This window comes from Macrotis lagotis, chromosome 2 (assembly GCF_037893015.1).
Source record: "Macrotis lagotis isolate mMagLag1 chromosome 2, bilby.v1.9.chrom.fasta, whole genome shotgun sequence".
NCBI lineage: Eukaryota > Metazoa > Chordata > Mammalia > Peramelemorphia > Peramelidae > Macrotis > Macrotis lagotis.
The window spans coordinates 288,956,722-288,972,104 of record NC_133659.1 but is presented as its reverse complement, the minus strand read 5'-3'; the positions used below and the strand labels follow the sequence as shown (position 1 = coordinate 288,972,104).

Sequence of the window (15,383 nt, the reverse complement as noted above, 5' to 3'; positions counted from 1 at the left end):
ATAGGTATGACAGAGATGAATGAATACAGATAAGGGTACATATCTTCTGATTATAGTTTTAGGGTTCTTTTTTTCCCCTGGACTGCCTGAGCTGGAAAGAAGCTAATAGATATCTAATCTATGTCCAAGTCACAGATTTAAAAAAAAAAAAAAGGAAAAATGATGAGCATAAAGAGGAAGTAGTACAACTGGGACTTGGACCAAGATCTCCTGAATATAATGTTCTCTTTCCACTACACCAATCTACCTTTCCTGCTGGGCTGGGAATGGGGATAGTCCCCACGTGAAGAATTTAACAGTCTTGGGCAAGCATAACATTTTCTCTGAGTTCTTATTTTCTTGGGTGAAAAAATAATGCTAATAACTGCCTTCCCCAAATGATACTGTTTGTGACCGCTAAGCACCTTACAGAAATACACAAATAAAACTCACTTTGAATAAAAATCTTAAAAGATATTTTGGCTGGGCAATCACTAACTACCATTTATTTTTGGGTAAGGAAACAATCCACAAATTGATCTTTTCCTCTCTTTTTTTTTGTTTTTCATGTCAAGGTAGATAAAGCCTTATCAATGAAATTCCTTCTATGAATGGAGAACCCAAAATAACAAAGATTTCTTCAATTCAACTGCATCATGATATCCATTTTTTTTTATAAATTCACAGAATCAGGAACAAAAGTACAACCCTTTTCTTCAAAAAGTAGAAAATTTGGAAGCCCTTAACTAATCTTGTAAAACATACATTTCATGGTATGCCTTTTGGAATACCGATTACTATCTTGATTTTTTTTAATCCAAGTTTCATTTTTTGACATTAACCAAACACAAATAGTTTCAAAAACTTTTTGAACGTGCATCTAAGTTTAAATTGATAATTGACTGGATTTTTGTTTCTTCACTATCTAATTACTAAAAACATTGTAAATTTCTTCACCTCAGATTCAACCCTTGGCTCCCAAATGGATACAAACTCTTATGCTAGATAGAGATTTGAGACCACCCCCGGCTAGAATTTACTAAGTTAGCTCTAAAAACGTCATTTTTTAAATTGTGGCAATATTAATTTCCACTCGTCCAAATATATACATATACATATATACACACACATACATATATATATAAAACTATTTAGTTAAGATGGGCATTTAAAAATGTTAGAATTGTAAGAAGGGCAAAAGTTTCCCATAAGCAGGTGAATTTTCTAGGCAAAGACAAGCTCACATCCTGAATATACCTCTTTGTTATAATTTGTCCTTCTTTCACCAGGTTCTCAATTAGCTGGATGCTTATTAAAGCATCAAAATGTGTGCCTTTGAGGCACTATTTTTGCTCAGAATGTATTTTCAATAATCTGAAGTGGCGCGATGGCACTGCCGCCCCGAGTTGGTGCTGAACTTCATGGGGCACGGCGGGCGCAGCCTCCCGCGGAGCGCCCAGGCAGCGCCTTCGCCCCGCTGCCCCCGGGCCCCAGGCCTCGGAGGTGAGGCATTTTCCCTTTGTTTTCCTCCGACTTCGCCCTCCCTCCCCGCGCGGGCCCCGTGCCGGGCGGCCCCGGCCCTCGCCTCGCGGCGCGGCCGCACGTGGCCGGTCCTGCCCTCGGGGCCGCGGCCACATGGTGCCCCGCCGCGCGCTCCCCGGGCGCACATGGCGCCGTGCCACGGCGGGGGGGGGGGGGGCTCCGGGCCACTTCCTGGAGCCGCGGCCGGGGCCCGCGGCGGTGGGGGAAGGGCGCGGGAGGGCCCCGCGTGGGGGCCGGGCGCCATCCTCCCCGCTCGGGGCGGGTCGGTTTCCCGCCCCGTCCACGAGCCGCGGCCTCCCCTCGGCCGGGGCTCCCACTCACATTGTGAAGGGGTGGGGGGCGGGGCGGGTGTCTCGGGCGGCAGGGACGGCTCCGGCTCCCCTCGGGCGGGCGGCTCCGGCTCGGTGCCTCCTCCTCCTCCGGTCGCGGCCTCTCCTCTCCGCTCTCTCCCCTCAGGCTGCGGCGGCGGCGGCGGCGGCGGGCTTGGCCTGGCTCCCACAATGCACCGCGCGACCAGAGAGGCTCTTCTGGTCGGGGAGAGGAGGAGGAGAGAGTAGGGAGAGGGCGCGAGGAGGGAGAATGAACGTCTGCGTACGAGCGGCGGTGAGGCCGGGCGGCGGCGGCAGCGGCGGCAAGAGGCGGCAGAGGCGGCGGCGGCAGCGGCGGCGGCGGCGGCTAGTGACGCAGCAAAACGCCCGGGCCCCTCCGCGCGTGCGCGCCCCTGGGCCTTCGGGCGCGAGCCCGGCTTTCTAGAGATCTCTACGAGGAGGGCGGAGCCTGTCCCGTCCCTCTCCCTGCCCCCTCCCGCCCCCTCGCTCCCCTCCTCCCCCGCCCCCTCGCTCCCCTCCTCCCCCGCCCGCCTCTCCTCCCGCCCCCACCGCCGCCTCCGAGCCGTTGGCTCCTCAACCGCCCGGCTCGCGCGCTTGCGTGATCTCCCAGGAGCCCTCCGGGGGGCGGAGCCGCCGCGGCCCCCGCCCCGTCCCGAGGCCGGGAAGGCCAGGCCCGGGCCCCGCCGCCCGGCCCGGGCCCGGCCCCGCCCGTCGCCTACCCCCCCCCCCCCCCCCCGTGACTTCCCGAAGGACCCGCCAAAAGCCCCGCGGAGGGAGAGGCCCCAGGCAATTTGGGGAGAAACAGTGCCAAAGCACTAGGAAAAGAAAATGAATAAAACTAAGGAAAAAAGCCATGGGTGGAAAGGGTATGGCAGATCAGGGCCATTCGTGCGCTTTGAATAATAATAGCTCCAAATTGGCTTGGGGCGGCTAGGTGGCCCAGTGGATAGAGCACCGGCCCTGGAATCCGGAGGATCCGACTTCAAATGCGACCACCTAGCTGTGTGGCCTTGGGCAAATCACTTAGCCCCATTTGCCTTCCAAAATAATAATAACAACAACAATAATAATAATACTGTCCTTGTTTGGAAGAGGACCAACCAAATTAATGGTCTATTATAGGGAGGGGAGTGTTGAGCAAAGACATCCTTCTCACCAGCCTTTTCCAGAGCCGCTTGGCCGGATTTGATGGGAAATAGGACCTTTAGTGATGGGCTAGGATGCTGGGGGAGTCCTGGCCTTTGTAGGGTTTCCTCTCCCCTGTCAGCGAGGCATGTGCTACGTATGTGGTTTCCGGCCACACAAGGGCAGCACCAAGGTATATCCAAACCTGTTTCTCAAAGGGGCTAGTGCTCAGGACAGTTTTTCCTCACATATCATGGAAACACTTCAACATTTCAGCAAGGCCAGGCCAGACTAGGCTGTGGACAACATGGTAATCATCACTATGGCCTTTTCCTCTCTGATCTTCAACCATCCTCCGCCCTTTGATTATCCCTGCCTAGTGGGTCATGGGAATAGCACTGATCATGGCTTAGTCAATATTGTTTTTGATTGAGACCATGGAGATATCTACTCATCTTCACATCTCTGACTTTTGTTTTTGGTTAAAGAAAATATTCCTGATAAATGCTTTCACTCTGGTTTGCCCAAGAATTTCATATCAATGGGGTTGGCTAGGTGGTGTAGATAGAGCACCAGCCCTGGAGTCAGGAGTACTTGAGTTCAAATCCGGTCTCAGACACTTAATAATTACCTAGCTGTGTGGCCTTGGGCAAGCCACTAAACCCCATTTGCCTTGCAAAATCCAAAAAAAAAAATTTCATATCACGTGGCACAATATGAATGCCCCAGGCGTTCCTTTTAATCATGGTCCAAGTTCAGAAAACCTACAAAATAGAACCAGAGTCCTCTTTGTTATTCCTAGCTTGTGTATCCAGGTGACTCAAGCCTGCTTTGAACACTATTTTTTTCAAAGTAAACAATTCTGGCCGAGGGACGCTCAGCTAAGAGCATCAAGAGGGTGCTGTGGGAAGCTGTGGGAAGCAGGGGCTGGGAGGCGGTGGCTCAGGTCACAGTGGACCACCAGCTACATCCCAAGGTCCTATTATGAGCTTTGTTGTTTCTGGAAAACAATTTGGAATTATATTTCCAAAATTACTGACCCTGTATATGTCTTTGAACCAGAAATACTGTTAGAACCAAGGAAGTTAAACACGAAAGGAAAAAGGTACTCAAGAATGTCTAGCAGCACTTTTGTTGTAGCCAACAACTGGAAACAAAACAGATGACTAAATGACCAATTTGTGCTATATGAATGTCATTGAATGTAATTATTCCTTGAGAATTAAGGATATGAAAATTCAGGGAGTTGTCTGAAGATATTAATTGATAGAAATGAGGAGAAGCAGGAAAACAATTTAGGATTAATAATTTGAAGGAAAACATCTTTGAAAGACAGAATTCTGATAAAAGCAGTGACCAAGGATGATGTCAAAAAACCTGATGATGAAGCATATCTTCTAATCATACCTTGGAAGAGAGGTAAGGGACTAAAGGTGCAGAAGGCCCTAGTATCTCAGACATAGCCAAAGTAGGTTAGTGAATAATAATAGATATGCAAAAAAGTTTTTGTGTTGTTTAACTCTTCATGAGCCTATTTGGGTTGTTCTAGGGAAGGACACTGGAGTAGTTTGCCATTTCCTTCTCCAGTTTATTTTATAGATGAGAAAACTGGGGCAAATAGGATTAAGTGACTTTGACTGATAAGTGTCTGAGGCCGGATTTGGACTCAGGAAAAATGACTCTTCCTGATTCCAGACTTGGTATGCTATCCATCACCTAGCACAGGTAACTTATTTTGGTAAGGATTTTTTTTTGATAAGTTTTTATTTAGGTGCAGCTAGGCAGAAGGAGCACCAACCTTGGAGTCAGGAGTTCAAATCCAACCTCTGTCACTTAATTACTTAGCTGTGTGACCTTGGGCAAGTCACTTAATCCTCATTGCTTTAAATAAATAAAATTACTATAAAAAGATCTTAAGTTCTGCTCTGTGTATTTAAAAAAATGTACATTTAACCCCATTTTGACCCAAGTCTGGGGCAATTTACTGGAAGACAGCCTTTTTGGTGCTGAGTTAATTCTGAGGATCTTACCTTCCTAACAACTTTTTTCCTTCTTTTTTGGAAGTAGTCATTCTTGGCCTCTTTGTCTCATCTCTCTCTTACCTAATCTTAATGACTGAATGGGTGTTGCTCTGGTCAAACTGACCATGGGAAAGACCTAGTTTAAAAAAAAACAAGTTCTCTCTGCCCAAAGGGCAACAAAAATGTGCATACCCTTTGATCCAGCAATACCACTACTGGGTCTGTACCCTGAAGAGATGATGAAAAAGGGTAAAAACATCACTTGTACAAAAATATTCATAGCAGCCCTGTTTGTGGTGGCAAAGAATTGGAAATCAAGTAAATGTCCTTCAGTTGGGGAATGGCTTAGCAAAGTGTGGTGTATGTATGTCATGGAACACTATTGTTCTATTAGAAACCAGGAGGGATGGGATTTCAGGGAAGCCTGGAGGGATTTGCATGAACTGATGCTGAGTGAAATGAGCAGAACCAGAAAAACACTGTACACCCTAACAGCAACATGGGTGTGATGTTCAACCTTGATGGACTTGCTCATTCCATCAGTGCAACATCAGGGACAATTTGGGGCTGTCTGCAATGGAGAATACCATCTGTATCCAGAGAAAGAACTGTGTAGTTTGAACAAATTTCAAGGACTATTCCCTTTAATTTAGGGGAAAAAAAACTGATATCTTATTGTCTGATCTTGTTAACTCTTATACTTTTTGTCTCTTCCTTAAGGATATGATTTCTTTCTCATCACACTCAATTTGGATCAATATAACATGGAAACAATGTAAAGACTGACAAATTGCTTTCTGTGGGGGGAGGGAAAAAAGATTGGGGGAAATTGTAACACTTAAAATAAATAAAATCTTTAATTAAAAAAAAGACTAAACTTAAAAAAAAGTTCTCCCACTCCATGGCCATCTCAGTCATTCTGATCCATATTTAGTCATTGGACCTAGATGACTCTGGAGGAGAAAGTGAGACTGGTGACTGCACACAGCCCCTCATTAAATCCAATTCATTTGAATGTTATGGTACCATCTCCCTGATGTCATAGTCTTCTTTAAGAACAAAGGACAAACAATAACAAGCTGTAATCTTTAACTGGCTGGAGATGTTGAATATATATAAGGAAGACATAACTTCAGATTGTTGGAGAACTTCAAGACAGAGTAAAAGACTTGGCTGGCAGGCTTTTAACTGGCGATTTCTTCAGAGTCACAACCTGGCGAAGGTGATTCCCCCCATGTCCCTGATTTCCAATGCTTGAAATTCTGAAGATTGCTAAGAGGAGATTCTTCCCTTCTCCCTCATTAAATCATTCTATTTGTTGAGCTGAAGTCTGCTCCCAAATTTCTCCCATTTACTTTGGTATATTGTATCTCTACTGACTGATTTGTATAACTCTCTGGTTTCTACATACTGCTTTACTTTGATAAAGTACTTGCTAGTCTTGGTGGTCTTTTATATAATTAGTATTTGACAGGAGAGAGTTACATTGGTGTTAAGATGATATTATTTTCTCTAGAGCTATCAGGAAAAGTTCCTTTTATATTGAACAATTTCAACTCCTACCCTTAGAGTACTCATATTTGATGCATGGTATACAAATAATGTTAGACCTATATCTGGAAATATGAGAGTGGAGAAGAGATCATCTAGCCAGGAGTATTCTAGTCATAGCCCCTTTCTTGCTAGACTATTGATGAAGGTTAAACCTCCCTCCCATTCTTTAAAAGAAGACATTGTGCTTCCTTCAGAGACAGACTAGAGAGCCACACAAATTTTGTGTGTTTTATGTACAAATGAAACTGAAGTACAGAGGAGATATAAAAGTAATATAAGCCTTATCCTTATTATATAGAATAGGGATAGGAATTAGCCCTGTTATTTCATTATAATAGGGAACTCCTGATGAGAAAATTTTTTTGTTTTGTTTTGTTTTTTTGCAAGGTAGTGGGGTTGAGTGACTTGCCCAAGGTCACAAAAAACTTTTTTTTAACCAATGCAGGTAGACACCTCTGCAACTTAATAGTCTTAGAATGTTGCTTATAACACTGAGAAATTAAATGACTTGTCTAGGACCACCAACTATATAAAAGAAATTCACAGTCTAACGATCCTCTCTTCTTTATATATTAAATTATTGTTGATTAAGTTCATAGGGAAAAAAATGTGGCGTTTCCTCCCCTTCCCGAATGGATTATTGACCCCTGGATGCATTGAACCTTTATTGTAGCATTTTTCTTATCTCAAATTAAACAATGATTTGTCTTGAACAGCAGAATTTTCCTGGCATTAAAAATAGGCATATTGATTTTCTTTTTAATGTTAAAAAAATTATTCCTTGTTGCTTTTCTTTCTTTTTGAGCTCAAATCAAATGTCAGCTGTACTACCTGTAACATCTAGTTTAGATGAGATACAAAGATAATAAACAATTTCCCTCCCCATATATAAGTAGTTTACAGCATAGAAGGAGATAATATTACTAGTAACAAGTTGTATTTAATAGCTGTGTTATATTGGACAAGTCATTTTAGTCCCTCCGGGTCTAGTTTTCCTTATCTGTAAAATGAGGATGTATTTCTAGATTTCTTGATAATGAGCCTTGCTAGCTCTAAATCTATATTCCTATGATCTATATCTTTCACAGAGTTTAATGTAGCATATATATATAATATAAATATTAAGTGACTACTATATAGAAAGCATGGTACCAGCTACTGAATGAAATAAAAAATTTATCTTCCCTCATGGAGCTAATAGTCTAGTTGGATAGGTAGGACATATTCTCAAATATCTATGGTAGTTTCAACAAACATACATGATGAGAAAGGAATTACTAGTGTTAAAAATAACGTGAGCAGATGCATGGAGGGCAGGATATTTATGGAACAGTGAATTGTTCAGTTTGATTCAAGTAGTGAGATTCAAATAGTAGGATTGATTCAAGTAGTGAGATTCAAATAGTAGGATTCAAGTAATGGACTGAAAAGGAATTAGCCTGAGAAGATTTAAAATTAGGATTAGCTCTGGAGATCATTTACTCCAACCTCATTATTTTACAGATGTGGAAACTGATGTTAAGGCTAGGTCATATAAAACCTTGAAACTTATAGAGAGAAGGCTTTTTCATAACTTATAACTAGGGAGAGAATTTCAAACCAAACAAGGGATCAATTAGGAAATGGCTCAATAAATGATGATATATGAATGGAATGGAATATGATTGGGTTGTAAGAAATAATGAAAGGGATAGATTCAGAAGGAAAAAAAAAGCCTGTAAAAATGAATTGTGTTGGGGCAGCTAGGTGGTGCAGTGGATAAAGCACTGGCCCTAGAGTCAAGAGTTGCCTGGGTTCAAATCCGGCCTCACACACTTGATAATTACCTAGCTGTGTGGCCTTGGGCAAGCCACTTAACCCCATTTGCCTTGCAAAAACAAACAAACAAAAATTTTAGTAGATTCATAGTTTCACATATAATTCTCATTTTCTGGCCTTTATATGAGGAAAGGTATTAATTTTCTAATAAGCTTTTTTAATATGCAGAAAAATACTTAAATCAGGACAATGTTCATACTAAAATATTAAATTTAATAAATACTTTAAAAATCAAGCTTTTAATTTTAAAATGCAATTGAGATTTATATAGATTTCATAAAGAATTCTCTTTTTCTGTTTTTTTCTCTTTATATATGGTAATGTTTAGGTTGGGAAAACAGGAAATAGAAGTATCATAAAAGATAAATTCCATTATATGAAAATATAATGCTTTTGTAAGAATAAGATGAATGCAATTAGGAAAAGAAAGTATTGGGAAAATATATTGAACATCTGAAAAGCATTTGATAAGATGAATAAATGAATGGATAGATGGATGAAAAAGCATTTAAAAACTACTTAGTGTGCCAGCCACTATGCCGAGGATATAAATAGAAATAGACATTTCTCAAGGAGAGTTTACTCTAACTCAGAGAAACATAAAAAAAGACTAGTTGCAGAGTTTACAGGAAAAATCTAGTTATCTTTCAAGAGTCAGTTCAGCTCGAAAAAGGCCCAGAGGTCCTTAGGTTGCATTGGTAGGTCTGATGACAGTGCTTGGAGTATGGAGATTATAGAGAGGCAGGGCAGAAAAGCCTCAAAGATGTTGCAGAATAAAATGAGAAGAACCAGAAAAACAATTTATACAATTATACTTCACTATTTCAATGTAAAACAACTTTGAAAGACTTGAGAATTCTGATCAATGCAATGATTAGTCCAGAAGACTGATGATTGATAAGGTGTAAGAGCTGTTGATAAACTTGCATCCTCAAATGTGAAACACTCATATACCATAGTATATCATAATATGAATTCTTCAGTACTAGGAAAACCTGGGCTCAAGTTCTGCCATTATCATAAACAGGCTTTTGATCCTGGGAAAATCACTCTATTTCTCAGCTCCCTGAGCAACTCTCTAAACTATACATTGCAAAGAAGAAAATTGGTTAAGGGAGTTTCTCATCTAGGATTTTCCTATTCCAGATAAATCATAGATTATATATAATACCACAATCATTCTCAAATAGTTAAGTAGTCAAAGGATATGAAAAAAATTAGTGCTCAAAATAATTAGTAATATCCATTTAAAAACTGCTCCAGATCTCTAATAAAATTAGAATCTATTTTCTTTCCAACTTTGGATCCCTGTACTATCGGGCTTAATTGTTGTGTTGTCAAGTTTTGCTAAACTTAATTTTGAAATCAAAGAATTGGGATTTAGAACTTGAACAAGAGACAGAATATCTAGTTCAACACTTTAATTTTATAGATGAGGGAACTGAGGCCAGAAAAAAAGTGACTTGCTCAAGGTCATAGATGTAGTAACTAGCAGAAGCAGAACTCAGGTGTTGGTCCTCTAACTCCAAATTATTTTCCCTTTCCAGTGCACCACAATGGCTTCTAATTTAGTGTGGAATTGATTTGATAGGAGCTTTTACAGATGTTTTAGTTTCTGGTTTGGGCTTTTTTTTTTTTTTAATAGAGACTTATTGTTTGGAACCAGAGATTTATTTTCGGAAAGTTAATTTGACAATATTCTTTAGAATAAATTGGATTGGGGAGAGGCAAATCTGTTAAAAATCTATGATTTCTTTTATTAAAAAAGTGGCAGAGGAGGTTGTCTTCATACTACAAAAACTTTTAAAGAACATCATCTGCACTTGCCCAATATTTGATATATTTCCTTTTCTTCTGTTTTTTCACATTGTTATTTCCTTAACTTAAGGGCTTCCCCTTAGTGCAATTTTAGAAAAGGATTCTGACTCTTTTTATAAAAATTTCACAAATATATCACTACATGCCCTGGTCTAACCTTGCCATTAGACTTTTTTTTTTTTATCAACTATTAGTTATGTGGAAGTGGATTGTATTGTTCCAGACTTCTTTCTTGCACTTTCTACTGATTTCTGTTGCTTGTAGCGAACAAAGTTTAAGACCAAACATCATGTGCAGCTATGGTGACAGAGAATTGGCAAAGAAAGTTGCCCAACCTGGACTGGCAGGAGTTGGAAAATATTTGGCAAACATTAAATGCTTCTTCCTACATTTAACTCTGATAGAATCCCTCAAGAGAAAAGAAATTGCCAGGTTAAGTATGAGAAAGATTCATAAAGGAAACACAGAAACATTCTTTTTTTTAAGATTTTATTTATTTTGAGTTTTTTTAAAAGATTTTATTTATTTTGAGTTTTACAATTTCCCCCTAATCTTACTTCCCTCCCCTCACCCCCCACAGAAGGCAGTTTGTCAGTCTTTACATTGTTTCCATGGTATACATTGATCCAAATTGAATGTGATGAGAGAAAAATCATATCCTTAAGGAAGAAACATAAAGTATAAGAGATAGCAAGATCAGACAATAAGATATCAGGTTTTTTTTTTTTTCTAAATTAAAGTTAATGGTCCTTGGTCTTTGTTCAAACTCCACAGTTCTTTCTTTGGATACAGATGGTATTCTCCATTGCAGACAGCCCCAAATTGTCCCTGATTGTTGCACTGATGGAATGAGCAAGTCCATCAAGGTTGAACATCACCCTCGTGTTGCTGTTAGGGTGTACAGTGTTTTTCTGGTTCTGCTCATCTCACTCAGCATCAGTTCATGCAAATCCCTCCAGGCTTCCCTGAAATCCCATCCCTCCTGGTTTCTAATAGAACTATAGTGTTCCATGACAAACATATACCACAGTTTGCTAAGCCATTTCCCAATTGAAGGACATTTACCCGATTTCCAATTCTTTGCCACCACAAACAGGGCTGCTATGAATATTTTTGTACAAGTGATGTTTTTAACTTTTTTCATAATCTCTTCAGGGTATAGATCCAGTAGTGGTATTGCTGGATCAAAGGGTATGCACATTTTTGTTGCCCTTTGGGCATAGTTCCAAATTTCCAGAAAGGTTGGATGAGTTCACGGCTCCACCAACAGTGTAATAGTGTCCCAGATTTCCCACAACCCTTCCAACAATGATTATTATCCCTTCTGGTCATATTGGCCAATCTGAGAGGTGTGAGGTGGTACCTAAGAGAAGCTTTAATTTGCATTTCTCTAATAAGCAATGATTTAGAACAATTTTTCATATGACTATGGATTGCTTTGATTTCCTCATCTGTAAATTGCCTCTGCATATCCCTTGACCATTTGTCAATTGGGAAATGAATTTTTTTTTAAAAATTTGACTCAGTTCTCTGTATATTTTAGAATGAATCCTTTGTCAGAAACATTAGTTGTAAAGATTGAGAAACATTCTCTTAATTGTGCTAGAAGCCTACAAATTTTTACTCCTTTGCCTCTGAAGGCCAACCATAATTATTCACTCAGTTATCAGTAAGCAAAAGGAATTTACAGATTACTATGGGTCAAGTTTTTGGTATTCTAGACATAAAGACAATTATGGGAACAGCTCGATTTATTGATTTTTTTTGTTTTTGCAAGGCAATGAGGTTAAGTGACTTGCTCAAGATCACACAGCTAGGTAATTAAAGTGTCTGAGGCCAGATTTGAACTCCTGTCATCCTGACCCCAGGGCCGGTGCTCTATCCACTGCACCACCTTGAGCTTTTTTTTTGTAATCATTTTATAACACCAGCTTCAATAGACTCTCCATAGGCTACATATGTATATATATATATATATATATATATATATATATATATATATATATATATAAAATTACTATATATTTAAGAGACTTTGTAAGGTTGGAAGACTAAGAGTTGAACTTATTTTGGAGAGACTCATCAGTCATGGATAAAGGACAGTGAAATTCAGAGAGAAAATGTTTCTTTCTGGTATATGGGTAGAGTGGGAGTGGAGGTGAAAAGGGGATTATTTTAACTTTTATGTTACAAAGAAGCATTATAGAGAGAATTCTTAAAAGACTTTGACTGTTATTCATAGAAAGCTGAATGGTAGGACTCTTTTTCCAGAAGGAAGGAGAAATCAAAAGTAACAGCAACTAGAAGAAAATACTTGTGATCTCTTATTGTAAAATAATTTCAATATTTTTGTTTTATTATTTGTTGCACTGTCAAATTGCATAAGCAGTAACTTCCTAGGCTTAAATAAACATCAAAGGTATCAGTTATGCAATTTAATGGTGCAACAAATGAAGGATGTGGAATATGTTCTAGGAAATTAAGCCATTACTTATTACATCAGTTAGGTGGCACAGTGCATAAAGTATAACTTGAAGAAGTCGGGAAGACTCATCTTCCTGAGTACAATTTGGCCTTGGATACTATTTGTATCCTTGAGCACGTCTTTTAACCCTATTTGCCTCAGTTTCCTTTATTGTAAAATGAGAAGGAAATGGCAAAACCTCTCTGCCAAGAAACTCCAAGTGGGGTGATGAAGAATCTGAAATGATGAAACAAAAACAATTAAAGAAGACTAGCACTTTGATGCAGACTGAACCAGTCTTATAATTTGTGATCTAATGCTATACATATCTTCTAGACTTACATGAATCACATATAATTTTTATTCCAAATTAACATTTTATTTGACTCATAATATCCATACTTATAGTTTGGGAAAAATCTCTGAATATAGCATACCTAGGTCCCCATAGGTATGAAGAATCTCCCAAATTTAATATTTCATATTCAAGGTAGAGTTTTTGTTCTAGTCATGTAAAAAATTTAGAAAAAGAAAAGTATTTATAGGGAGCCTACAAAAAATGCAGAAAAAGGGGACAGTTAGGTAGTATAGTAGTTAGAAAAATGATCTGGGAGTTAAGAGGACCTGAGTTCAAATCCATCCTGAGACACTTAATACCCACTTACCTTGTATGACCTTGGGCAATTCACTTGACCCTATTACCTTGTAAAAACAAAAAAAATGCAGAAAACAGAAATCTGACAATAGCAATCAACGTTAGTGTTGCTTTCACAACCAGGAACAATTCTGGGCTGTCTGCAATGGAGAATACCATCTGTATCCAGATAAAAAGCCATGGAGTTTGAACAAAGTTCAAGGACTATTCCCTTTAATTTAGAAGGAAAAAAAAACAAATTTCTTATTGTCTGATTTTATCTCTTATACTTTTTGTTTCTTCCTTAAGGATATTATTTCTCTCTCATCACACTCAATTTGGATCAATGTACAACATGGAAACAAAGACTGACACATTGCTCTTCATGGGGGGGGGTGGGGGGAGGGAAGTAAGATTGGGAGAAAAATTGTAAAATTCAATTAAAATATTTAATAAAAAATTAAATTAAATTAAAAAAAAAACATTAGTGTTGCTTTCAACAAGGACACATGTAGTCCCTTAAGAGAAAAAATCATTACCCTGTAGATTGTGCCTGTGTAACAAACCCCAATTATTTTTTATAAAGAAGACTGTTATATAGACAATGCTTTCTTCTTTGGAACTGTACATTTAAAATAATGCACAGAAATAGTAGAGGGCAGACTAAGTCCTTTGCTTCTTCAAATGAAAAATCCACAAATCCACTTTTAGGAATCACTTTGATCCTCTTCTTTCACCAAGATTTATCTGAGAACTCTTTTCTCAAAAGGACAAATTCTGAGTCTTTTAAACTTTGGTTAAGTAAAGAGGCAATTCCCAAAGCAGTTACTTTCCATGAAATCACCTCAACTATTTTCTTGCTGCCTATTCAGCCTGTCTTTATGGCCTTCTAAGCCACTGGATTTTGCCATTCAGCTTACTGCTTCATCTAGGAGATTTACCCCCTTAGTTCTCAAACTCCTATCCTTGGTTCTGAGCTGCCCCGAAGGGGAAGCATGTCATGGAATCTAGCTGATCCCATCCATTCCACCCAATAAACCTTCTGGCCTTCTACCTTTCTCTTGTACAGGTACTCTCCCTACCTCAGCCTTTCTGACTCTGAAACTGTAATCAAATCAATCTAGTGTTACTACTGGGAATAGGATGTATATTATTTCCCATATGGCTTCACTTACCATGCTTATGACTTACCAAACCAAAGCACACCACTCTTGTTACCACCTTCTTGTGAATATTGTCTCCTCTTATTAAAATGAGCTTCTTAAGGGAAGAGACTGTTGTACTTTTGTTTTTGTATCTCCAACACAAAGCAGAGTTCTTGGTACTTAATACTTTTTCATTCATTTGCTAGGATCCTAGATTTTGAGATTGGGTTTTTCCCAGAAAGCCTTATAAACTCCCTGTTTTGGAATAGAAGGCTGGATTCTAGAAATATTGAACCTGAGGGGAGAGAAATTAAAGAATTCATAACTTGGAGCACATAATTCCCCCCTCTATACTTGCCATTTGGTTCAGATCATGTATATCTCTGCCCCTGTCTCTCCAGAGTTTGGTGCAGGTACCATGTATATTCCACCACCACTGACTCCACTGTCTACAATTTCTTAAGATGAGAGGTTGCAATCTTTGGAATATCTGACCAGGGTCACCACATGAACTTTTAAAAAATGATTTTCAGCATAATTAGTTTCCTTTAAAATCTTTGGGTTTTATTATATGAATTAAAAAAAAAGATATTATCTTGAGAAGGGATTCATTAACTTCATTAGATTGCCAAAAGGAGATAAAGAAACCCTAATAGAGAAAGGAAAGGAAGAGAAGAAGGGAAGGAAAAAAAGATAGGAAAAGGAAAAAGGAGAGAAAGGTTTTTTTTTTTTTTTTTTTATATATTGCTCTTGTGTCTCCAGGTACTCTGGAGAAAGATGAAGATAGAGAGCTAAGCCCGTGAGCTGCTTGAAACTGGTGAATTCTGAGGTGAATGAAAATGCTTATTTAGAAGTTGTCTGCATTTAGTTTGGAGAGGTATGGGGAGGGAATTTTTTAAACAGGCTATTTGGTCACTTTATGTTTTACTTATTCATGGATTCCCATGTTCCTTA

The 15,383-nt window shown here is 39.3% G+C and overlaps 1 protein-coding gene across 1 annotated transcript in view; it reads right to left on the bottom strand.

Moving 5' to 3' along the window:
* PTGES3 (prostaglandin E synthase 3) overlaps positions 1 to 2,271 on the bottom strand; it is a 32,045-nt gene extending 29,774 nt beyond the window's left edge. Inside the window, exon 1 of the mRNA XM_074226353.1 lies at positions 1,843 to 2,271. Coding sequence (XP_074082454.1) covers positions 1,843 to 1,844 — 2 coding nt within the window. The 5' untranslated portion in view covers positions 1,845 to 2,271. The remainder of the gene's footprint in view (positions 1 to 1,842) is intronic.
* Positions 2,272 to 15,383: the final 13,112 nt, after the last annotated feature.